Source organism: Vidua chalybeata, chromosome 10 (genome assembly GCF_026979565.1).
Source record: "Vidua chalybeata isolate OUT-0048 chromosome 10, bVidCha1 merged haplotype, whole genome shotgun sequence".
In the NCBI taxonomy this organism is placed as follows: domain Eukaryota; kingdom Metazoa; phylum Chordata; class Aves; order Passeriformes; family Viduidae; genus Vidua; species Vidua chalybeata.
In genome coordinates, this window is record NC_071539.1 from 11,206,513 (window position 1) to 11,229,923 (window position 23,411).

Here is a 23,411-nt window from a genome sequence, read left to right on the forward strand (position 1 = left end):
TGGGAGCTGGTTGTAGGTAGCAATAGAGAAGGGTTTGATAAGCAGCTGGCATTTCAGTTTGGAGGAAGGTGGTAAGGGATGATCAGCCCTCTCAGCTGGACCCCAGGGGAAAAAAACCCTCACTTTCTTCCTTGCTTCTTGACCATGTTTGAAGCCTGATGGCTTCAGAGGCAGTGTGCAGCCCTTTCCATGGATTGTGCAGGGAAGAACTGGCATGCTTCAGATTTCCTTTGTCTCTTTCGGATGAGCCCAGCAGAGGGAAGGCATCGCACAAAGGCTTTTCAGATGTAAGCGCTGAAAAGGAAGATTCAATATCCGCTGCTGGGTTTTGAGTAGTGCAGTTCACGTGTTGCATTCTTGTTAATCTCTGCAATCTGTGCAATTTTAGGTGTTCTCTGCTTATGCTCAAAGCCCTTCTGTGTACTGAATATATTCTGGACAGGTTTTTGAGGTAGGTGTTTAAGGGAGCTCTGTGGCTTCTCTCCCCACACTTTTTACACACCCTGATGGAGCAGGTTTCTCTGTCATCTCATGAGCACAGTATTCCTGACAGTATCACCATGCTCATTACTGCATCTGCCTGGCAGAGCTGAGATGCTTTGATGAAGTTCAGCCTTTTAACCATCTCTTCTCCCTTTATGATCTGACAGCATGCAGGAATATCAAATGTGACCTTAACCCCTTTAAAGAGAGCATCTAGTAGATGTCAGTTTTCATGACTACCAGCTTATAAATTACATCCTGAAAAACCTAGAAACAGAGGGATATTTAATTCCAGTGAGTGAGCAGCTCTGAGAGCCGAATGCCAGATACTGGAGTGGGCAGCCAGTGAAACTCTGGCAGTGTACATTTATCTCAAATTAGAGGGAATTGTGTTCTGTAGTGGGAATGGAAAAGTTTGGGATTGTTTTTTGCTTATCACTGCTGCTTAGAAAGTATAAACCTTTGTTTAGAGCCTTTCTAAAAAGTGTACAAACCTGGCATTTGTTTACTCCTGTGAGTTCCAAGGAGGGTTTGACTGGGAAGAGCTGGTGAGGCCCTGTCTTGCCTCCACTGCCTGCAGGAGCAGGTTGAAGCAGGCTCTGGCAGCCGGCCCCTTTGCAGGTCACTGGCAGCACCCCTTGCCAATTGGGAGTGCTCTGGTGTGGCTGTCCTGTCAGGGTGTCGGACACGCATTCAGTGCAGATGTGCCGCAGCCACTGCCAGCGCTCTCTGCACTTGTTCTTAGAGATGACCAGAAAGAGGTCTCGGCAAAGGACCTTCTTTTGGGAGTCAAAGCTTGGGAATTGTAGCCTGCAAACATCCGTTTGACTCCTTGTGCTCCCTGATACAGACTATTCTGATGACTTAAATCAATGAGCTGGACTATCCTCTTCAGAGCCATCACCTCCCAGGCTTGGCAAGCTGCCTGCAGGCAGAGTGATGCTGCCATGTGGGTGCTGTTCTTAAGGAACCTTAATGAAATAAAACAGGGATGTGCCAGAATTAAAGGATCACTGGGTGAATGGAAGAATAAACATATAGAGTTAAAAAATGGCCTGCAGTAGTAAAACAGTGTCAAACAACCAGGTCTGTGTGCTTTGTCTCCCAGGATGAAGATGGTCAGTGTCCTGCTGGTTTCGCTCTGGCTGTCCATGGTCACCCCTGGCAGAGGCTCAGGTAAGGATGTGACATGTGATGGACCCGTCCACTTACTGTGCAGAGAAGAAAACTGTCTGCAGTGAGTTTTGAGCATTTACAGCATTTCTGGATTAAATGGTTGTGTATAAAATACTTTAGTGAAATGCATGAACACAATGTTGGTTCTGGGGGGCTGTTGTACAATGCTCTGTGTAGAGACAACCAGTGTGGTGTGAACAGGTGCATGAGCAAATAGCAACAGCACCTCGACCCAAAAGTGCTTTGCAAATTCCAGCTGTTTCCTTTGGCAGTATCATTATTGCCCTTCTGTGAGGGGTGAATCCAGGGCTTGGCCCTTGGAGCTGCCTTGTCACTGAGTTGCAGGAAGGACCCAGGCTTGAACCTGAACTCTGCTATCCCTGCTTGGATCTGAAGGGGACTGAGATTCAGCTCTCCAATTCTGACTCATGCCTTAGCAATGCAAGAGGAGAGGGGAACTTCTAGAGTAAGAGGAGCTCTGATACCCGTCTCACTGAGTCACTTTCCTGACAGGAAATATGTTGTCATGCTCGCAGCTCCTCTGGCACTCGTTCAGCCCAGCTCTTGTGAAGAGGCAGATTGTGCATGTCTCGGCTCCGGACTTCCTATTTGGGGGTGGAAGGAGACAGCATGATTTGCAGGAGGCAAGTGGAAAGGGGGAGGGAGGAAAGAACAGGAGCTGGTTTTATGGGAGGAAATGTTCAGAAATAAGGGCTGTACAGGGGTTTGATGAGTCCCCCCATGAACTCTTGTCCCTCTGCAATGCTGGCAAACAAGCAGTTAGAATATACCCCGAGCAGATGAACAGCTCTTCTGTCATTCTCTCTTGGACCACACTGAATTATTGTGGGCCACATTCACAACGTGCACTTCAGCAAGGTTCATCTCAGTGCAGTGTTCATTGCAGAGGCTGAAGCCTGGGAGGTTTTTCTCCTTGGGCTGCCCAAGGGCTGCAGGCACTCACAGGAGGCTGTGATCTTTACTGGGGAATGTCCTATCCTCACTAACACGGGCTGGGTGGAAGTGGTGAGCAAAGGGGAAACAGCAAAGGAGAAAGAATACATGGCCTAGGTCTCCTCCACTAAGCCCTAGGCAGTGGGAGTGTGTGGGAAAGGAGGGACCCAGCGACATGGATCTCAGCTGCTCGCTGGGAAAATCCCTGCTTTGCTTGTGCTTCTGGACGAGCTGTTCTGCTCTCCACCAACGCAACATCCTCCTCCTGCTGAGGCAGCATTACAACACCCCACGTGCAGTCATCTTGGGATTTTGTAGAAATGAGAGGTGGGTGCAATTGAATCAGGATTGCCCAGGAAATGTTAGAGCAGCTCTAAAAGCTAACACAGTTGGCTGGGAAGAAGCTGGTTTCAGAAATTAGCACCCTGGCATTTGGGTCACACAGGCTTGTGCCAATTGATCTGGCAGAACCAGAACCCTCCATGCATTTCTGTAGGGCATTTAGTACTTTTTAAACATTTCTTCTTTAGCAGAGATTTGCTGTACAAGGTGGCTAGAACCCTTGTAGAGTGCTGCAAGAATGTAAGTCAAGTCTCAATACATGAGACACATGATCAGTTAAAATACACTTCTCCTGCAAACCCACTGCAGTGTGTGCATTAAATTTCCTGCAAGTCTGTGGATGTCAGACACACTCTTCAGTTCAAAGCTTCCTTTTTGTGCCATGGACAACCGGTTTGGGCTGTCAGAATGTCTTTTGTTATTCATGATGGGCTTGGATGGCTGTTTGTACTTGGATGGAGGGGCAGCCGTCTGTGCAGCCCTCTGTTTCACTGCAGGGTTTCCTGGGACTGGCACCAAAAGGAGACTGGAGCTCGTTTCACCCTTGCAAAGTCATAAATACATAGCAGTATGGTAGTGGCCTTGTTCTGGAAATGTCACAGCATTTGGGCTTGCTTTTCCTTCTTGGAGCAGGGTATGTAGGTGGAGGGAGCAGAGCTGAGCATATCTGGAGCGAATGCAGAAGGACTGTGCACTGTCTACAGGTGCCCTGGTGATCACCTAACATCAAGCAGGGCCATGGAGATGGGTAGCTCTCACTGGGGAGCCTGGTTCCTGGGATATTTAACATGTGTGACTTGGTAGACATTTGTCATTTCAGCTGAGTCCTTTTCTGTGCTTTGACTATTAAGTCATGTAATGCTGTATTGTTGAGACCACCTCTCTATCCAGCCCAGGATGGACTGAGGAAGGCTGGAGGCAGGGACAGGAGTCATCTTGTGGTTTGCTGCCGCTTTTCCTGCCTCTGCCATCCTTCCCAGTGGAGCAATCTGGTCAGCAATACTGACCAGGGACTGCCCAAGCCAAGGGTGCCAGCTCTGCTGAGTCCCAGGTTCTGTGAGCTTACAGAGGATGTGAGGAACCAACACTTGCTAAATTTCAGCTCTAAAATACCAGCATTACTCTGGCTGCAAGTGGCCTTTCCATCCAGTTAAGCCACTATGGCTGTCAGTCTCTCTGGCAGCGTGTCAGAAAGCTTTAGCATTATGTTTCACCCTGCTTCCTACTGGAGAGACAAACCCACAAACTTTATTTCCCCTCCAGATTTTGCCTACAGCACTGTGGCTCTAAACATCTGCTCTCTGGGCTCTGCTGTTTCTGCTGCGTATGGAGGCTGGTGCTGAAACAAAATCAGTTGCTGAAAGGGAGGTGCAAGCTGTATGAGGGAAGAAATGTGATCTGAGTAGTGTAGAGTAAGAGATGTAGAGCCTGAGACTGAATTTATGCCTGAGTCTTCTGTTCGCTCACGCTGAACACGTGGGCAGATCTTTTCCTAGTCTTGAGAACATCCATGATCTGCAGTGCATGGAGTGCACGAGTGCATCACTCATGACCTTTGGTCAGTGTTTACAGTGGTAGTCAAGGTCTTCTGCTTTCCTTGGCTAACTAAGCCATCCTTAAGATGGAACTCATGTTGTAGGATGCTTAATGAACCCAGATGTTCTGATAGCCAGGGAAGGATAACAAAACCGATGGACCTGGGTCTGGTTGTACAGTAGTTTCTTTGGCACTACTGAAGTCATATAAATATACACTGGCTCAAGAGAGATGAAAAATCAGTCAGACAAAGAACATAACAACCACTATGAATACAGAATAATGTTATCTTCTGGTTTCTGAATGAAGCTGGCCAATGTTAGATACCCACTTATAAATATGATATGGCTGTAATTGTGCTTCTTGTTCCATTTTTTCCTCTCTGTTAACCAGGCCGCTCTCTTCCAAGAGCTTTCGTAGTGTGAAGGCTGGGGAAATGACTGTGGTTGGGAGTACTATCTTAGGGAATTGCAAAAGCAGAAGAATATCACTGCCGGGAGAGGAGGAGCAGCCTCATGCTGATTATCTAACGGACCCACGTAGTGTGAGCAGGTACCTGTTGTGCATAAACAGCCCTTTGGTAGGGAGAATCATCATGTGTGCATAGGAAATGCCTCTGTAGCTCCCTTGGGGGCTATCAGACAGCCTGTGTGGTAGGATGAGCCCAGGACTGGGCCAGAATGATACCCCAGCATGGCAGGTACTGGCTGGAAGGCAGGCAGGAGTTTGTCTCCTGGGAGCTTTATTTCAGGCTTTGCTGTTATTTGTTGGATTGTGAACATGTCTATTTACACTTCCCCATATCAGAGGCTTTCAGCTACTTTGGTTTTGTCTGCTCTGAAGTTGGCTCCAAAGTGCCAGACGTCATCAATGCTTCTGGGTTCAGGTGGTGGCTGGAGCAGTGGAGTTCTGGCTGCAGTGAGAAAGAAACAGAGGTCTAGCTCCAGAGGTCAGAGCCACTGCCTGCGCTGTCTCTCCCAAGTGCTGAAGTGCCCTGTGGATCTCATGCTTAGCAGAGAGGCAGAACAGTTACTTTTGGCCAGGGGAAATTTGCAGATTAATAAATTACTGTCTGTAAAACACTTTGAAGATGGAAAGCCCTGTGCAGCTCCTCAGGATTATTACTATATGGCTCTTACTCTACTGATGGGGTTCCAGTTGCTTTATTTTCCTTATGATTTGTGACAGCCCCAGAAGCTGAGAAGCTTATTTTAGTGTGTAAAGTCAAAAGAAAAACAGATTAAACTGCATTATTGTTTTCTAAAGAGACTAAATCCCTCCCCCACCATCATCTCCTGGGATTTCCTGACTTCCTCCTACTCTTCCAATCTCAGCTTCTTGCTGTCCTAATTTAGGACGTGATTTTATAACCATCCATACCCATCTGTGAGCTACTGTGGTTGTAGAAGTTTATGGCACTTGGGTGCATGAAGTCATTGACACTGAGGGTGTTGAAAGCTGCACAGCCCTGGAGTGGATGGAGATAAAACCCGTGGAGCAGAGCTGACCTGCATGCAGATGTGTCCCCACAGCCACCAGCTTCCCTCCAAACCAGCCAGAGCTGTGCCCACTGAGGAGATAAAACCTCACATCTGCTTCTTGTCAGCTGAGGAAATGGGTTGTGAGGAGTGAGCTCTGTGCAGGCATCATGGTGTGACCTATCTGCATGGAAGTGCAGGAGCGTGTGGAGGAAAGCAGCCCTTTCTGGGTGTGTTGCTGATATAGTATTGAACAGTCACTTTTGCTCTTGTGTGTGTATCAAATAGGGCATTAGGGAGCTGTCATGTCCCCCTGCCACAGCCACAGGGCTGTGCTCTCACTGTCAGAGGTTTTGTGGCACCCAGGTGACTCTGCTGGACTCTTTGACCCTTGTAGTGCATTTTACTGCCTGCTGCGTTTGCTTGGTTTCCATCCTTGTCCGAGGACAACTGCTGCAGCATCTTTGTAATGCAGACATCCCTGTGGGATGGACAGGGAAGAATTGCTGACTGTATTTTAAAGCACCTGGCTAAGTGCACTAACTGGGCTGCGTGGGTTTAGCTAAGCAAGCCTGTTGGCAGAGCCAGGAGTTAGCCTGGCCCTTGTCAAGTCCCAGTGCGGTGTCCCAGGCACGCAAGAGCCCCTGCCAGTTTAAACAAGCTCAGCAGTGATGCTGATCAGATAAACCCCATTTTCATGCTGCCTCTCCTACAGATGACTTTGCAATGGGGTGTTCCATTTCCTGTCCCTCTCCTCTTCCTATGCTGCTCTGCTTTGCTTCACACATAAATTTTCTCAATGAAGTGGGATGGAAAGTAGATGTTTGCTCTTCTTATCCTTCAGGGAAACAGTTCATGCCCCTACCTTTATCGTTTTGATCTCAAATTCAAAGAAAGCCTCCAGAAAAATATGTCAAGCTTGCTAGAGAAATCTGAATATAAACTTTTTTTGGTTTTTTTTTTTTTTTTTTTTTTTTTGGCCCAGTTGCTGGGGGTAACCAAAATACTCTGCCACATGCAGTAAACAGCTTTATGCACAGATAGAGAGTGAAGTCACAGAGCTCACTGTGGGGGAGTTTTAAGAGACACAAATAAAGACTACCCTGTGTTACAGGCTGTGCTTGATGAGATAAGGCGATTCAGAGTCAGAAGCTTTGGGCTCCATTACAGAATCATAGTTTTTTGGATGTCTTGCTTTGGCTGCTTCCCCTGAAGTCAACAGAAGTTTATGCAGTCAGCTTGTTTTCCATGACTTTGGCAGAGGCAGGTTTTCACACCTGTTTAAATTAGTCATTCAGGGTCTAAAGTTAATCAACTGCCATGTACAGGTGCTTTTCAAAACTGAGCTATTCTGCAACAGAAGGTCCTTTTCCTTCTTCTTTTCTGAGCTGCCCTACCTATTCAAATTATAAAAGCACTTGGGGAGAGAGAGAGAGGCCATCCTATTGTGCAGCATCCAGATGAGAGACTTCTGTGGGGGCATCACAGCTCAGTGGCAGCACAAGAGGAATATGATGAAACTTGGGAGAAGTGTAAAATCATGTCACCAATGCCATCACAGCAGAACTACATGGATGGGGTTGGGCTGTGTAGGAAGTTTGTGCCAGGACCACTTCCACCTCCTTGCTCTACTGGAGAGGCTGTGGGAGGAAGGCAGTGGGGTTATGAGAGGCCTCTTTGGATGCGTTTCCACTGGAAGTGAGATTATAAATTTCTGCAGAGTTGGCACAGCTTCTAGGCTGAGCCTCCAAGGCAGCATTCAGCTACAACCAGTTTTTAGGTGTTCTGTGGCCACCGTCACTGCTGCAGAAGTAGTGAGAGCAAACGGTGAGAATCAGCTGATCTTGACAACTTCTGTGTCATTCCCACCCATCTCAGCGTGTTTTGGTTTGTGCCTCTTCTTCCAGTTAAGGACAGAGCTTCTCATTTGTTTTGTTCCATGCTTCTCTTCTTCTGCCCTGTTGTATGGTCAGATGGGAATACTACTGAGCAGAGAACACAGCCAGGGAACAGGGGGTGGTCTCATGCAGGGTGGAAAAGGAAGAATGCAGACACAGTGGGGAGAGTGGGTGCTCCTGGCACTGGCATAAATGGGAGATGCACCCACACGTGGTGCTGGCCACAGCTGGTGCCTCCTGTGCTCACAGCATGGCTTCTCCATTCAGCCTGGCTTCCTCTCCTTCCTTCTCACTCACTGAGCTTGAAAGATGGTGGTGAAAAAAAATTTTTTTAAGGTAGTAATGATTAATTCTTGCTTAATTGCTTTGTGTGATCAGCTTTTTCTGCTTTATCGATGCTGATTTGTGCATCATGATAACAGGCTGGCCTTGCTGTGTGCCTCCCGGGTAGAGGCTGCCTCATACCAGCTTTGCTTTAAGGTTATGCAGCAGGGACAGATGAAGAAAGTAGGAAGCTGTTGAGAAAAGACTTGGCAACCCCAAAAAGCCAACTGTATCATGGGTCACAACAAAAGAAGTGTGGCCAGGAGGTCAAGGGAGGTGATTCTGCCCCTCTACTCTGTTCTGGTGAGACCCCACCTGCAGTGCTGTATTCAGCTCTGGGGTCCCCAGCATGCAAAGGACATGAATCAGTTGGAGTGAGTCCAGAGGAGGGCCTGAAGTTGACCTGAGAGCTGGAGCACCTCTCCTATGAAGACAGGCTGAAAGAGCTGGGGCTGCTCAGCCTGGAAAGGAAATGGCTCTGAGGAGACCTTAGAGCCCCTTCCAGTACAGAAAGCTGCCGAAGGACTTCTCCCAAGGGCATGTGGTGATGGGACAAGGGAGGATGACCTTAAGCTTAGGGAAGGTTGGTTTAAATTTGATATTAGGAAGAAATTCTTTGCTGTGAGGGTGGTGAGGCACTGGAAGAGGACACCCAGAAAAGCTGTGGATGACCTATCCCTGGAAGTGTTCAATGCCAGGTTAAATGGGTTTTTAAGAAATGTGGTCTAGAGGGAGATGTCCCTGCACCCACAGCAAGGGTGTTGGAACTGGGTGATTTTTAAGGTTCCTTCCAACCAGATCATCCTACAGCTCCATCTTAGGCTGCAGCTGAAGTGGTGTAAGAAACAGGGATCATGAATCTGGCAGCACTGATGGCAGTGTCCTGCTGCCACTGCATGGTCCCAGTCTGCATGCAAGGCAGGCCCCCTCAAGGCACATGAAATCAAGGTGGGCATCCTTATCCTCACCCTTCTGCCCTGCCTGCACTTTGTCTTCCAGTTCTGGAGATGGGTGTTTCTTCCACCATGCAGCCTCCCTCTATGATCCTCACCCCTTTTCCTAAGCAGGGCTGTGCAAACAGTACCATTTCTTGCCTTTTTCCCACGTTGTCTGTCCCAGGTAGGTGTTGTGGGTCGTGGGCTCGCTGTGTAATTGCAGGGCATTCAGTGGTAAGAGGGGTCAAGGGAGCTGCAGTGCTTTTGATTGGTACTGAGGACAAGGTGGCTTCTTTCAAAATCGTTTTGCAGAGGCATTTCTAGGAAGGTGCATTTGTGGGATGGTGTATTTTTAGAGAATTTTACTGTGTCCCTCAGGTATATGTGTAGTGCTCCATTTACTGCAGCATAGAAGAGATGTGGAGTTGGATATAGCTCCATCTTCTCACTAGTTTCCATTTGTTAGAGAACCTCTGGAGTCACAGCAGGAATGCTGATCTCAGTTGATTTAATCAGGAGCTACTCTTAACTCCAGCAGGTGTTTTGTGCAGGAAATGTTTCAAGAGAGAAAAAACTCACTTCTGAGGCTTAGCCAGTGAAAATAAGTGTGAGTTGTTACAAATGGCACAGCACCATAGAAGTTAGTGCTGTTTCTCACAATTAGAACTGGATCCTTGCATCCTTTTTCTGCAATGCTCCCTCAAATCACATTGTTGCTGGAATCAGGATATATCAATGTGTGTATATATATCTTGTTTCCTAGTGGGACTGCTTTATGCCAGTGAAGGGTCAGTCATGCCATTTTAATCAGGCTATCTCCAATTTAGACTGACATACAAGTAGTTGCATGCTGATGTTAGCAGCAAGTAGGCTCTGAATATCCAGTAGACCTTAAAATAGTGGAAAGAGCGCAAAATGTTGTGGGGAGCTGTTGGACGCAAATAAAATTATAGCAATAATAATAATGTGAATATCCCCTCTACTTAATAATGCGTGTGGACATGCTGCCCCATCTGCTGGGCTCTGCTGCAGAAGTGCCAGCGCAGCAAAGGTTGCTGTTGTCACAGGGAGAAGAGAACCATCACAGCTGAGGAGGAGGAGGCTCACAAAGGTGTGTGTGAGGGGTGCCCTGCAGTTCTCACACATTATATCAGGCAGAGCTCAGCTATCTTGGGAGTAAAACACCGCAAAATGTAGAAATAGCAGTGGAACTGTCAGCATGGCACAGGGAGGAGGGAAGCTCTGCAGAGCACCACGTAAAACACCTTTTCTCAGTGTTTTACGTGTTAAGGACATTTTGCTGCAGCCTGTGGTGGTCCTGCCATCTCTGCTCCGAGTGATGGGTCATGGCAGTACTTCCTGAGCCCTCCGAGTCGTGCTGGGTGGCTTTGCCCTGGCAGCCAGGAGGAGTCCTTGCCCTGGGAGGGAGGCACAGCTTGGGATCTCCCACTGCACAGCTGCTCCTGTGCTCTGGGTGTAGCTGTTCATCACCAGCAGTTACGTGCTGTGTCTGGGGTTCAGCTCAGAGCTTGCAGCACCCCAGGGCAGGGCACGTGGGGAGCCTTAGCACCACCTGTTTGCTGTGACAGTGTTCCTGAAGCCAGGCCAGCTCTGAGACAAAATCTCCAGGTACAGCTCTTACAACAAAACAATAACAGTCCTCTCTTCCCAAGTCAAGAAGGCAAGGCCTGGGCATTGTTTTAGAGAAATGTAGGAAGAAAAAAAAAAAAGAAAATAGTTGTATTTATTTTCAATAACTCATTCAGGTTGAACACTTAAGTAGTTTTACAGTGCTGATTTATGGGCCATTGCAAAATGCAAGAGCTGCTCATGATTGTGAATTTCATTGATCTTGACTCCAAGAATTTCAGTACAGTAATGTTTTATATAGTTTCTTCTCTCCCCAGTCCTGCCATTTGAAGTAATAAGGATGATTTGCCTTTATGCAGCCCAAGAGGAGATGCAAGTCAGATGCTGGGAAGAGAACCTGGGCATCCAGATTTACAGAGCCAGGTCTGCTCCTTTCAGAGGGGAGGCATTTATTTACAGAAAAAAATGCCCTTTCTCCATGAGTAATAGTCCATGCTTTATCATGCAGTTAGCAGGCAGTCTCTGCAGGCTCATTTGTCTCATTACCACTCCAAAGACACTTGGCCATGCCCAGTTCATGGCTCCACCAGCATAAAGCAGTCTGCTGGTTCCAGTTTGCCCTGATCATGGTGGTGATGGATTGTTATGCTCCTTCCCAGGGTGTGAGGCTTCCAACAGTGGTTTGGTCTTTGAAAACGAGCCTTGGTACTGCCTGTGGTAGCAGCCGTGGTGTGTGATGCTGTGCACTTTTGAAAGATCTGTATGTTTTTAGATGATGAGCACTCTCTAGATATTTGGGTTTGGGGTTCCTCTGAACAAATGCTTATGTTCTGGGTAGCTTCACTGCCTCTTCCTAGCCCTATTCATTCTCTTCCTCCAGAAGTAGCACTCTGTCAAATGGGTGTTTGGCATACTGCAGGAGGAGCAGTGCAGCTTGCATTTACATTTATGTGTAAACCCGCCAGAAAACATTTCTATTCTTACTGGCCCAGATTTCTCCTGCCCATGATTAACCATGCTGAGCCATAGGAGTTAGCATCACTGCCTTTAAGTGCTGCAGGCCTATCTTCTCAAAGGTTTATCTCTGCTTTTTTTAATTAAGTATGAATTTGGGGGCAAGCTACGTTACACTGTCTATTTAGGGAAGAATAAATGCCAGAAATCCTACTTTGGGCCTGTGAAGTCAGTTCAGAAGAATTGGGCTCAAAGAGCATATTGTATTCTGTTTCTCCTCTCAGTCTGAGTTCTCCTAATATCTGCAAATGGGAGAGGCTTTGCAATGTTGTCTCTGCTGAGATTGTGTGTGATGTGCTGAGACACTGCTCCCAAGGACTGCTGCAGGCAGCACACTCCTCTCCTGTTTGACTCATTTTGGGTTCTCAGACGTCAGGCTGCCCTAGCAAATGCCTCCCAGCAGCTCCAAGAGAGGCACTGGGAAGTGTGCCATGCTGTGCTCTGCCTTGTCAGCGTGGGGAGGAAGGAGGTGCAGTGACAGCAGCTTCTCCGTGTGTCTCAGTTGGCTCTGACAGGTTACTCCCAGGTTTGCTGACACCCTGGGACTGTGCTTTGCTTGCACCGAGTCCCTGCCTGACTGGACATCCTGATGGGTAGGAGGAATGGAGTGGAGAAGAGTCCTTGGAAGAGAAATGGGTTTGGACTGTGCTTTTTGTGGTGAAACTGTTTGCCAATGACAAGAATACTTTTTAAAAGAAAGTAATTAAAGAAAAACAAAGCTCTATGCAGCTTTTTCTCATGCTGGCTGTTTTCTATGTCAGTCCAAGTCTGCTGTGAGCCACACTGAGACACTGCCTTTTGTTGAACTGTGCTTGGGGTTTGCACCAGGGCACTGCCTGGGAATACAAGAGAACCTGCTGCTATCTTCTCTGTACTGTCCCTTCTGCCCCCTTGGCTCCGCTTCTAAACTTCACTATCAACAGTCTTTCTGTGCCACTTATTACTGCTTGTGCTCATTGTGTTATCCTGGTGTGCACAGGTGTCACATCAATCCATCACAGGAAAGACAATCCTCACTTCTAGAACCCACAGTCCAGCTTCTTCTGGCAGGGAAAGTGACCCACAGCTCTAAGGGAGGGTCGATGTTAGATTTCTTTTTTTTTTTTTCCTCCTATTTCAGCACATCTGTTTCCATCTTCCCTATCATTGTGTATGGATGCACACACACCTCTGGCATTGTTGTCATCCAAATTTTATCTTCCCACATGAGACTTTTGTGGTAAATTTTCTTGGAGCTCTGTAAGAAGCCTAGTTTTGTGCAGGAATATCCTATTCTATTGTCCTGATGAGAGATAAATAGCTTGGCATAAACGTAGGAGGTGTACAAATGAAAACAGAAGTTTCCAGGTTCTCTAGAAATGAACACAATGTTCTTGCTCTGTTTTATAAAAGCTCAGTTTGCTTTCATTGAAAACACTGCAGTTTTGTCTCTGATTTTAATGGAGACAGAACCAAGGGCTGTGGGGAGCATGGGCAGACCTGTTTTCCTCCTGCAGACTTGCAAGCCTAAGGCACCTTGTTCTTCCTGGCTGCAGAACGCTGCGATGACTGGGGTGTGGACACCATGAAGCAGATCCAGATTTATGATGGGGAGCCTGCCAAGATCAAATGCCCACTTTTTGAGACCTTCTTGAAGTACAACTATAGCACAGCCCATTCTGCTGGCTTAACCCTGATCTGGTACAGGATTGCTCAGGACCGGGATCTGGAGGAGCCCATTAATTATCGTCTCCCTGACAATCACATCAGTAAGGATAAAGACACCCTTTGGTTCTGGCCTGCTCTTCTCAATGACACGGGGAATTACACCTGCATGCTCAGGTAGGTTGTGTGGTACAGTTTCTGTACGTCTTCAGTGCAATCAAAGGACTTCTGTGGAGGTGGGGAAATTATGCTGTTAGCACCAGAACTTTCTGTGGGGAGACTACCATTTACAAAAGCATTAATGGGAAAAGAATGTTGCAATTATAGGACTGCTCAGTGCTGAGCCAATTTACATGGCAATAATGCTTGGAGTCTTGCAGACACTAATGAGCATGCCTCTCCTTGCTGCAAGTATCCATGAAAATATTATTGCTGAGCCCATGGCAAAATCCACAGACACTCACCATTAAGAAGTGATCTGCAAGTCTAGAGTAAAAATAGCTTCAGATGCAGGGGTAATGTTTTGACTGCACACTAATTTGGCAAAGATTCATGAGATTCAGACTTCTAGGAAATTAAAAGTGTCTCTAACTGTGGTGCAAAATGAACGTAGCGTCTGCTATGCATAAGAGCTCTTTTCGATCTTCCTCACGTTGTCTTTTGTCTGCATCTTTGACCTTATGATCTGCTTTAGCAGCAGGGGAGTGGATGTTGCTTGTTAGTCATCTTTATAGGCTTTTGTGAGCTTGTGTGGCCACTTCTGGTGGGGTTTTTTTTCCCATTTATAAATGAGTCAACTAAGGCTGTACATACCTCATCAGTACTATGATGCTTGTTACTGCAGATGTATTTTTTATTTCATTCCACTCCACTGCTGTAGGAGTAAACAAGTTTCAGCTAATCAGCCCTGTTCTTGTCCACCCTTAGGAACACAACCTACTGCAGCAAAGTTGCTTTTCCCTTGGAAGTTGTTCCAAAAGACCAGCATTCTTGTGTGAGCCATTCCATAAAACCCACTGAGGAGATGTTCTACTTGGAGCATGCCAATCAGAAGATCACATGTCCAGATATTGATGGGTTTTACCCTGCCAGTGTGACACCAACTGTCAAGTGGTACCTGGTAAGAACAACTTACTTGGGCAGCAGGGGGATGCAGTGGTGTGTGTAAAAAAGCAATGGTTGGCATGACAGTCATGGAACTGTGTTTCAGAGTCTCCCCAGTGAGGATACTGTTAATGATGCTTTACTAATTTTAAGAGCTCTGCTTCCATTGAGTTCAAGGGTAAAACTGCTCTTGGAAAGAAATTGAGAGCTAACACTGAATATACACAAATGAAAAATATTCCTAAGAGGGATTTAGGTGGCTCAGTTCAGTTATGGGCAGTGTGCTGACCTGCTGTGTGTGAGCCTCTCACTTTCCTGTAAAGAAAACGGTCATTCATATTCCCTCTTCTTTAAAAAAACCCACCTGTTAATGAAAATTGCATCCTTTCCAAAATCCTCTGAGGTCAGGAAGTGAAGTTGTACATCAGGCTCTGCAAAGACAATGGGTGTCCTGTTTGACACAATTCAGCAAACCTCTTTTCTGAAGACTGATACATCTCTACCCTACCCTCCATACTTTTCTGATTATTAGACAGTCTCCAGCCATCCTCAAGCTCTTGCCTACAGAATTACTGCTCAATTTTATTAAATTTGATTTCACTCTTTCTCTCTAGGTGGATGCCTTTAGTCAGTAGAGAATAAGAAGTCTCAGGGGATGTAAAGTCTGAGAGTTATGGGAATAAATTCTTTAATAACATCCTATAAAGTGCTTTTGTATTTCTAGATAGAAGATTTTGTATAAATGAATTTAATTATAAGGGAAATTGTCAACAAATGTATGTGCTGATTTAAAAAAGAAATTTAAAAGACCCAAAAGGAAAACCCCACCTCTAAAACCCTTCAGGAAAAACTTCCTCTTGTATCAAGAGGAGCCATTTCACTCCAGTAGTTTAAATGCTTTACTTGTATCATTCATTGAAATTCACATCTCGGCAATCAATTAGCAGAATGAAACAAAACGCCCCTTGGAAGTAATTTTTCAGGCAGCAAGTCATCCCATGCCTAATAAAAATCATTAAATATGGTATATGACCCCTGTCCTAAACTGCCCCATTAGGATGTATCAGATTTAGAAATGTACCATTCAAAAATAATCTCAGAAAATGTGCACATCTTTGGGTTTTATGACAATCAAGATGTTATCTGCATAACCTCTTTCTGAAAAGGTATCTCCAGCTTGGTTTTTTGGCAGTTTTCCTGCCTCGCCTGACAGAAAGAGAGGAGTTATTAAGGTTTATGTACTATAGATTCTCGTTTGCTATTTGCAAATTCTGGGGCCTCATCCTCAGCTGAAGGCAGCCAGGAGAGCTTGATTAGTCCTGAAAGATGAACATGGGGTACATGTCCTTTAGTCTTAGTATCCATTTGTGAATATGTCATCATTTTCTTCTTATCGCTTTTTACTTTATTCTTCACTCTGCTGACGTGCTCACTTTGATTGCCAAGGCTCTTCTGGATCAGAGATCTCTCCTTTATAAAATTGTGCTTAAAGTGGGATAAAGTTATTAGGGTGATCTGCTTCATCACTTAATTTTCAAGGTGAACATAGCAGTCTATACTCCAACATTCTCAAAGTTCATTGTCTCTAGGTCTGACCTACATCATGATCCCAAATGTCATATTAATAGTTTAAATCAGATCTTTGTAGAAGCATTTAAACCAATATCTGTATTTTTGAGTCCCAAACTCAAGTGTTTTTCTGCCTGACTCCAGAACTGCAACTCGGTGGATGGCTTCTATGAGCGATATCCCCAAGGGCCCAGGCTTGTCATTGGCATTGTCCGCAGTGCCTATAAAGGGAATTACACTTGCATTGTGACATTCAAGGACCATGGAAGAACCTATAATCTCACCAGAACCATAAAGATGAAGGTGGTGGGTAAGAATGACTTTAAAATGTGTAAAATGCATGTGGGTAACTGCAGAAGTGGTAAAAACAGCTGGAAGAGTTTGTTGAAGGATCCTTTTGTGGTTGTAGTCAATCTGTGTTACCCAACTGATCTGACGTTTTTTTTCTTGCTGGGGTCAGACTTGTGTGACTGTCCAGAACATCCTGCAGTAGATGTCTCTCCTACCACCTTGTCAAATGCCCCAAACACAGAGTGGCCAGCCTCAGGCTGGTGAGGTTCAGTGCATGAGATGGCCAGGGGTACCCTCTGCTGGCATGTGAATGCATAACCTTGGCACTCCTGCTCGTGGTCTCCTGTGCCCTTTGCTCATCACTATTTGTGGGATTGTCACTTCATAGCCAACTTGTCTTGATCTTGGAATCTCAAAGCCATTTGTGCTGGGGTTGAGACTGCTAATCAGCCAGGCAGAGCTCCAGGTACCCACTGCTTGGACACATCCGTCCCAGGCACAGAGGCTCAGCCTACCTGCCAGGGAATTGCAGAGTTTAAAAACCTAGATAGCTGTAGAATACATTCTGAGTTCCACGGAAACAGCTGTTTTAAGGGTTGAAATAGATATTTGTGACACTAAATGAGGTTTGTATTTTGTTTTTTAGAAGCAGCAGTAAAAAGAGACTGGTGCAGGTTATGCCTTGTGGGAGATGAGAAGGTTATGAAGCTCTTCTCATGTGAGAGGCCCAAACTAGCTTACCTAAACTTTGGAGGAGCCTTAAAATCTGGACCTGGCCCCGAGTTTGGGGACTAGGATTAGATTTGTGTGTGCACAGAACTCCACAGCAGGAATGCATCACAAGTTAGACTGGGGAATGTGCAGTGTGGTGCGAGGGCATCGGGAGTGAGGCTGCAAGGATTCCAGGTTTTCATGAAGTCTGGGGCCCCATGGGGGCTCTCTGTTGTCTTCTGCAGGATCTCCAAACAAGGCCTTGCCACCACAGTTCACCTCTCCAAATGAGAAAGTTGTGTACGAACTGGAAGCAGGTAAAGTGCAACACTCACAGCGTGCCAGTGGGACAGGGAGACCCAGCCAGGCACAAAGCTCTCCCCTTCCACTGCATCCCCGGTGCTTTCCCTCACAGAGCACTTGAGCTGCCACGGGTTGCCTGGTGGACAGTGTGGGATGCTAGTTTTTGATGGAGAGCACAGCTTTAAAAGCTGATTTTTTGCAAGCACAACTAAGGACAGATATTCAGGCATGATGATACAGAACTGCAGCTGCAGAAGCAGATGAAATGGGGACACTCAGCTGCTTACAAGAATTCCTGTAGGACTTTGTTTCAGCCGTGGCCCTGGCAGTGGTTTGCTCCCATCCTCCCTCATTCACGCCTAGAATGGCTTTAGTCTTCTAGCCAATTCTTGTTCATCTCCTCTTTTTTTGGCTGATAACTTCCTAATTAATGACACCTCTCCTTCTGCTGACCTCGCAGCACTGGGTAATGGGGTACCACACCCTTTACCTCACCCCTTCCCCCACACCGTCAGTTTTGCCTAATAGCTTTTTGGAGCAATTCCTTATATCAAATGGATTCTGTCCCATTACATTGCTGTAATAAATGTGGTGGCAATGAGGATGATCAGCACCAGAGCCTTCACTTTAAAGAACAGCTCTTTTGGCATAGGTCAGATTTCATCCATAGTCCTCTGTAAGATAAAATGACTTACTGATCACCAAGTCTGATCTTGAGCAGAAGTCAAATTCCTGAAGAAGTATTTCCAAACCAAAATGCTTTTGTGGAGCTTGATCCTTCACTTTATGGCATCTGTCCCCTGTGCAGTGGGATTGATTAGCACTGCCTGGGTTTCCAAGGAAGTGGTTGGCATGGAGCGTGTCCCTTTGGGTGGGTCAGTTCATGCAGTCAAGGAATTTGTAACACATTTGAGAAGGCAGGACATCTTTTCCTATTTATCTGTCTGTCACAAATCCTCATGTCCAGGGATGTTAAGCTGTTATTACAGTTTATGTCAGAAAGTGGATGTTAGCCTCATTCTTTCCTGAGGGGAGGCTGAGCTTAGGCTGGCAGGATTTTGGAAAGCACTAAAGCGAGGGGGATGCTGTTCCTGCACTGCAACACCTTTTCTCCTAGGAGATGATGGTCCTTTATTTGTAGGTGATGACCTTATCTTGCCCTGTGAGGTTTTCTTCACATTCCTGAAGGACTCCCGGACTGAGGTGTGGTGGACCATAGATGGGAGAAACACGGATGACATCACGGACCCCAAGATAAAAGTCACACAAAGGTAAGATATAATGTGAACCTTCATTTCTAATCCCCTGGGTCTGTGTGGGTACAGGCATGTGACAGTCCTAATGGAGTGTGTAGTCTCTCTGTTAATCAGAAGCCCCTGTGTCTGCACCATGCTGTGATGAGCACCAGGACCTCCAAGGAGGAGACCTCCAGACCTGGACAGTGTCATATCTTACAGATGGATTTGAGGGATCTTTGTTAACCAGTTCACATCATCATTTGTTCAGGTCCTGCTAGTGATGCCAGCAGCTGCTGTTGTTATGGGACTTATAAAACAGGGGCTGGCAATTCTATTTAGAGGAGTGTTCCCAAATAGCATAAGGGATAAAATCGTTTCAGAAAAACAGAGGCTGAAAACAAAAATGTAATATTATTGATCAATATTAGTATTGATTAGGAAGAACAGAGATTCAGTCACATAAAGAACCCAAATAAGGATCAAAGTCCCATTTGCTGGATGCTGAGTTACAAGTGGAAGGCAGTCACTGCCCCAGCTGATCTGCAAATCAGTGTAGAAAAAGGAAAGGCAAAAGGAAATACTGTATCCTCATTTTGCAGACGGTCAGTTCAGGCAGAGAGAGACAGTGACTCATCCAGGACTGCATAGGGAATGTGACGTGAGCTGTGAATCTTGAGTTCATGAGATCTTCTTGTTTATAGGCAAGAACTTCCATTTCCTCTAAAAGGCAATGTGGCACAGCTGCAATGAGAAAATTATGAGCGGTAAAATAAATATTAAGGAAAATCAGATACAGGAATAGCTGCAGCTGTATTACAATCTGAAGTGTATACTGATTTATAAATCTCAAGTTATGTGTTTTGGCCTTTTTAAAGGAAGAGGTTATATCAGGGAAAGGAATATCTGTCACTAAAAACTTTCTGCACTTTCACATGTGTAATGCTCTAGCTTTTCTCTTACAGTGAAATTACTAGAGATTTTGAAGACAAAACTCTGGTAAGGACTCTAACAGTTGCAAAAGCCACAGCGGAGGAGCTGAAGCGGAATTACACTTGCCATGCCAGGAACGCCAAGGGCGAGGAGCGCAGCCAGGCCGTGGTGCGCATGAAAGGTACGGTGCCTGCAGGGCAGGGCTGTGCAGGGGGGCTGCTTGGGGGGCTCTTGCTGCTGCCTTCAGCCTTGCCCTGCAACACAGTAAGGGGGCAAAGAGTTCCATCAGGCCTTTCTGCCTAACACAGTCTGTTCTGTAGGCACTGCTGTCATACTGCGCCACTTCTCGGAGGCAGGGAACAAAGGGCCCCCCCATGGGCAAGTTTGTGGGTAGAGAAAGGACAGATCTGTTGTCCATCCCACCCGTGTACCACAACTGAAGCAGAGCTGAGGGCACAGGCTGCTTGAAATTATTTCAGGTTATTTGGTTGTGTGAAGGTTTTGTATGACACAACAGCTTCCAGTTGGCATCCTCCAGAAGACAGTCTGCACTCACTGGCATTGCTCAGGGAGTGAGACAGTCACACCACGCTGCTCGCTGGTTTTACCCCTTGCTGTCATGATGCTGCAGTCTAGATACAGCCACCTCAGCATGGATGGTATAGACTGATTCAGCTCTGTTCTGTGTGGGTTTTTCCAACATCTTTTTTTAATCAAAGATTTGGTTCTTGTTTCCCAGTCCCACCTCTCAGTAATAAAAGCTATGTGAGGCTTCCTGATTAAGGTGTATTTTTCTGCCTCCTTATCAGCCTCATCTAGAGCTTCAACACCTGCTTTTACTGTAAGCCAGAAGTCCCCTCTCCCACAGGAAATGCTGCCATGGCTTGTGTAGCTCACACCAGACACCTTCTTCTCTCTAGTCTGTATTATAAGCATGGGAAAGCTCTTGGAGGTCTTTACTGGAAAATCTTTTTCTTCTTGGTACTTGTCCTCATTCTATTTTAGTCTCATTGCATTGAGACAAACCTTTTCTGGATTGTTAGGGAGGAACAATAGACCAGACACATAACTGAGAAAGGCTGAAACCATCTGTCAGTGAGTTCATACTCCATATATAATATTTCTGAGGTGATAATATTTGTACATGTAGCAGAACTGAATCTGAAATACTCAGATTCTTTTTCTAAATATCAGTGCCTAAATACTGTTTTCTAGTGGACTGATCTGTACTATCCTCCCTTTTCCTCCCCACATCTGTTCTTGGTTAGTTGACTGGGTTTGCTCTGAGCAGACATGGTTACCCATCACTCCTTCTTCCTGCTCTATTCCACAGTAAAGTCCAAGAACCATCCCTAGCTGCTGCTGGCAGAGCAACCTTATGCTAAGCTCAGTGCAGCCCATCCCACTGCACATCCCACAGGATGCATCAGGCATGCCAGAACCTAACCCCTCAGCACCTGGCTTTTAGCAAGTGGCTCTATATATTGGCTCCAACTCTTTCATTACATTAGGTCATATACATTTCTTGCTTCTTTTTGGATGATTTCCCTCTCCTTCTCATGTACTTCTGCTGCTCATCACCTAATGAACATTGATAAATTCCGTCCATTTTCGATTTTGTAATTCAGTTTTATTAGCAACTTATTAAATATTGGAATTTGGTGGTGTTTCCACTCCCTGTTGTTCTGTTATTGTGCAGTTTGCCAATTTGCACATCAGCTGCCACCATCAGAGTTGCCCAGGGATACAGTTAGAAATTTTCTGTCCTTAGTACAAAGAAGCAGCAGTGGTGTGACAGACAGTGTATGAGTTGGAGGGGGCCTGTGATGTTCTGGCTTGATACCCACAGGCTGCCCTGTTTGTTTGCAAGCATTTCAGCTTTTCTGTAAGGAACTCTGATTTTTCTTTCATGGTAGAAAAGAGTCAGGCCATGGCTAGTTACATCCTAGGTGTCAGTCTGGGACAAGCCACAAGACCTGTGTCTGTTTGATAGGGAGGGAGGATGGTAACTATTGCCTTTATTTTGCTGCAGATGCTTTATCTGGATCTTTTAGAAGTCAAAGCAGTTGTGTTCCCCCAAGAGTTTGCTGATACTGCTGAGAAGGTCATGGTCATGTTCTGGCTTTGGACTGTGCAGGTTTCTTCTACCAACAGGTCATTCTATCACCTGGCTGCTCCCAGGGCCTCACTCAGAGACAGAAGTCCAGCCTGTGCTATGGACTTGCTCTGCCAGCATAACCAGACCTAATAACCTAGAATGGGGCTCCAGGGTGGCAAGCCATCACATGTCCTGTCAGAAAAGCCTTGGCTTGGCCACCTTACTCTGAAGGGTCAGCTTGGCTCCTGGCTGTTCCTCTGTGGTGTTTGGCTGCACATGACACAGGCTTGTTCCTGCCCAACTGAAAGTCCAACCTGTTCTTTAACTCTGACCCCCTGTCTATTTTTGTGTTCAGTTGTAGCACCCAAGTACACTGTGGAGCTGGCCTGTGGCCTGGGGGCCACCATCCTGCTCGTTGTGGTGCTCATAGTCATCTATCACGTGTATTGGCTTGAAATGGTCCTCTTCTATCGGGCTCATTTTGGAACGGATGAAACCATTCTAGGTAAGGAGTTAAAAATACTTTCTTTTATTTATCCTGCTGCAGGCCCTTTATTTTCATATAGGAGTTTTCCTATAAGCTATTTTTAAACCTCTTCACAGCATAATGACATTTTGACCTTCCATTTCTTTATCTACATGCAGTTGTGTGGGTCATTGCTCATTAGAGCAAGAGGAGTCAGGCTTTTGGCTCAGGGAAAAGGAGAAAGAAGCATTATTCTCTGCAGAGGTGGAGCATGGACATGCCAGGCTGCCCAGGGCCCTGCCCTGCTAATCTAGCTATATCATCCAGCTGTATCTAGATTGTCAAGATACGTCATCAGGTTCCAATAAGTCCCTTGTTTCCCTGGTGACTCTATGTAAAGGATTCATGATCTGATCCAGAGTGATCTGCTTTAAAATGTGGGAAGGCATCCAAAAGGATGGATGTGGAAATCACCATTCTGTCCTCAGTTCTTCCCTGTGTTACTGGGAGTTCATTGCTAGGGACTCTGAGGTGAGATTTCCTCCTCTGGAGGAGGAGGAGGGTGTTTGAGCCCTTGCAGCTTGTGGTGTGAACCTGCCACGGGGGTGCTGCAGCTCTCAGAGGGTGTAGGCAGGGTGCAAGTCTCTGTCTGGTGGGACTGCTCGTGTGGATAGACAGCAGCAAGAGGGAGTAGAGTCAAAGATGTCAGAAGACAAAAGAAGCCTGGACAGAATGGGGTGGTCTGTGGAAATCTACGTGCCTTAACCTGTAGTGCCTGGGCTCCAAGTGAGCCTTCCTATGTGCTTCTCTTGCAAGTCAAAGGCCCAGCATGGGCAGTATCACAGGTGTCCCTTGTGCCCTTTGTGTCTCCCTGTGCTCCCACTGCCCAGACGGGAAGGAGTACGATGTGTACGTGTCCTACGCGCGCAACGCGGAGGAGGAGGAATTTGTGCTGCTGACGCTGCGGGGAGTCCTGGAGAACGAGTTCGGGTACAAGCTGTGTATCTTTGACAGAGACAGCCTCCCTGGAGGAAGTGAGTATCTCACAGGGGGCTGTGCTCCGTGCACGTCCTCTTTATTGTTCTTTGAGGTATTGATCATTGATTGCAACAAGCCTATCCGGATTATGTTTTGGTTTTTTTCCCTATCACTGTTAATGAACTCTTTTCAGTGTCTTCTAATGTTTTTGCTTCACATGACAGAGTTGCAGATGCTCCAGGCCACCAAAAATGGCTGCTGTGGGGATGGTGGTTGGTTGTTTCAGTTGCTCTTTCCAGGAGTGATGTGCAGGAATGTCAGAATGGGGAACTGGAAAAGTGACCTTCAT

At 46.3% G+C, this 23,411-nt stretch overlaps 1 protein-coding gene across 3 annotated transcripts in view; it reads left to right on the plus strand.

Annotated features, from left to right (window-relative positions):
* The window catches only part of IL1RAP (interleukin 1 receptor accessory protein), a 49,282-nt gene that overhangs the window by 15,730 nt on the left and 10,141 nt on the right, over window positions 1-23,411 (plus strand). For all 3 annotated transcript variants that reach the window (XM_053951979.1, XM_053951981.1, XM_053951980.1), the window contains exons 2-10: window positions 1,592-1,659; window positions 13,266-13,551; window positions 14,302-14,494; window positions 16,192-16,357; window positions 17,295-17,366; window positions 18,494-18,623; window positions 19,553-19,701; window positions 21,974-22,123; window positions 22,975-23,118. In XM_053951979.1, the coding sequence (XP_053807954.1) occupies window positions 1,593-1,659; window positions 13,266-13,551; window positions 14,302-14,494; window positions 16,192-16,357; window positions 17,295-17,366; window positions 18,494-18,623; window positions 19,553-19,701; window positions 21,974-22,123; window positions 22,975-23,118 (1,357 nt within the window). In that variant the 5' untranslated portion in view covers window position 1,592. The remainder of the gene's footprint in view (window positions 1-1,591; window positions 1,660-13,265; window positions 13,552-14,301; window positions 14,495-16,191; window positions 16,358-17,294; window positions 17,367-18,493; window positions 18,624-19,552; window positions 19,702-21,973; window positions 22,124-22,974; window positions 23,119-23,411) is intronic.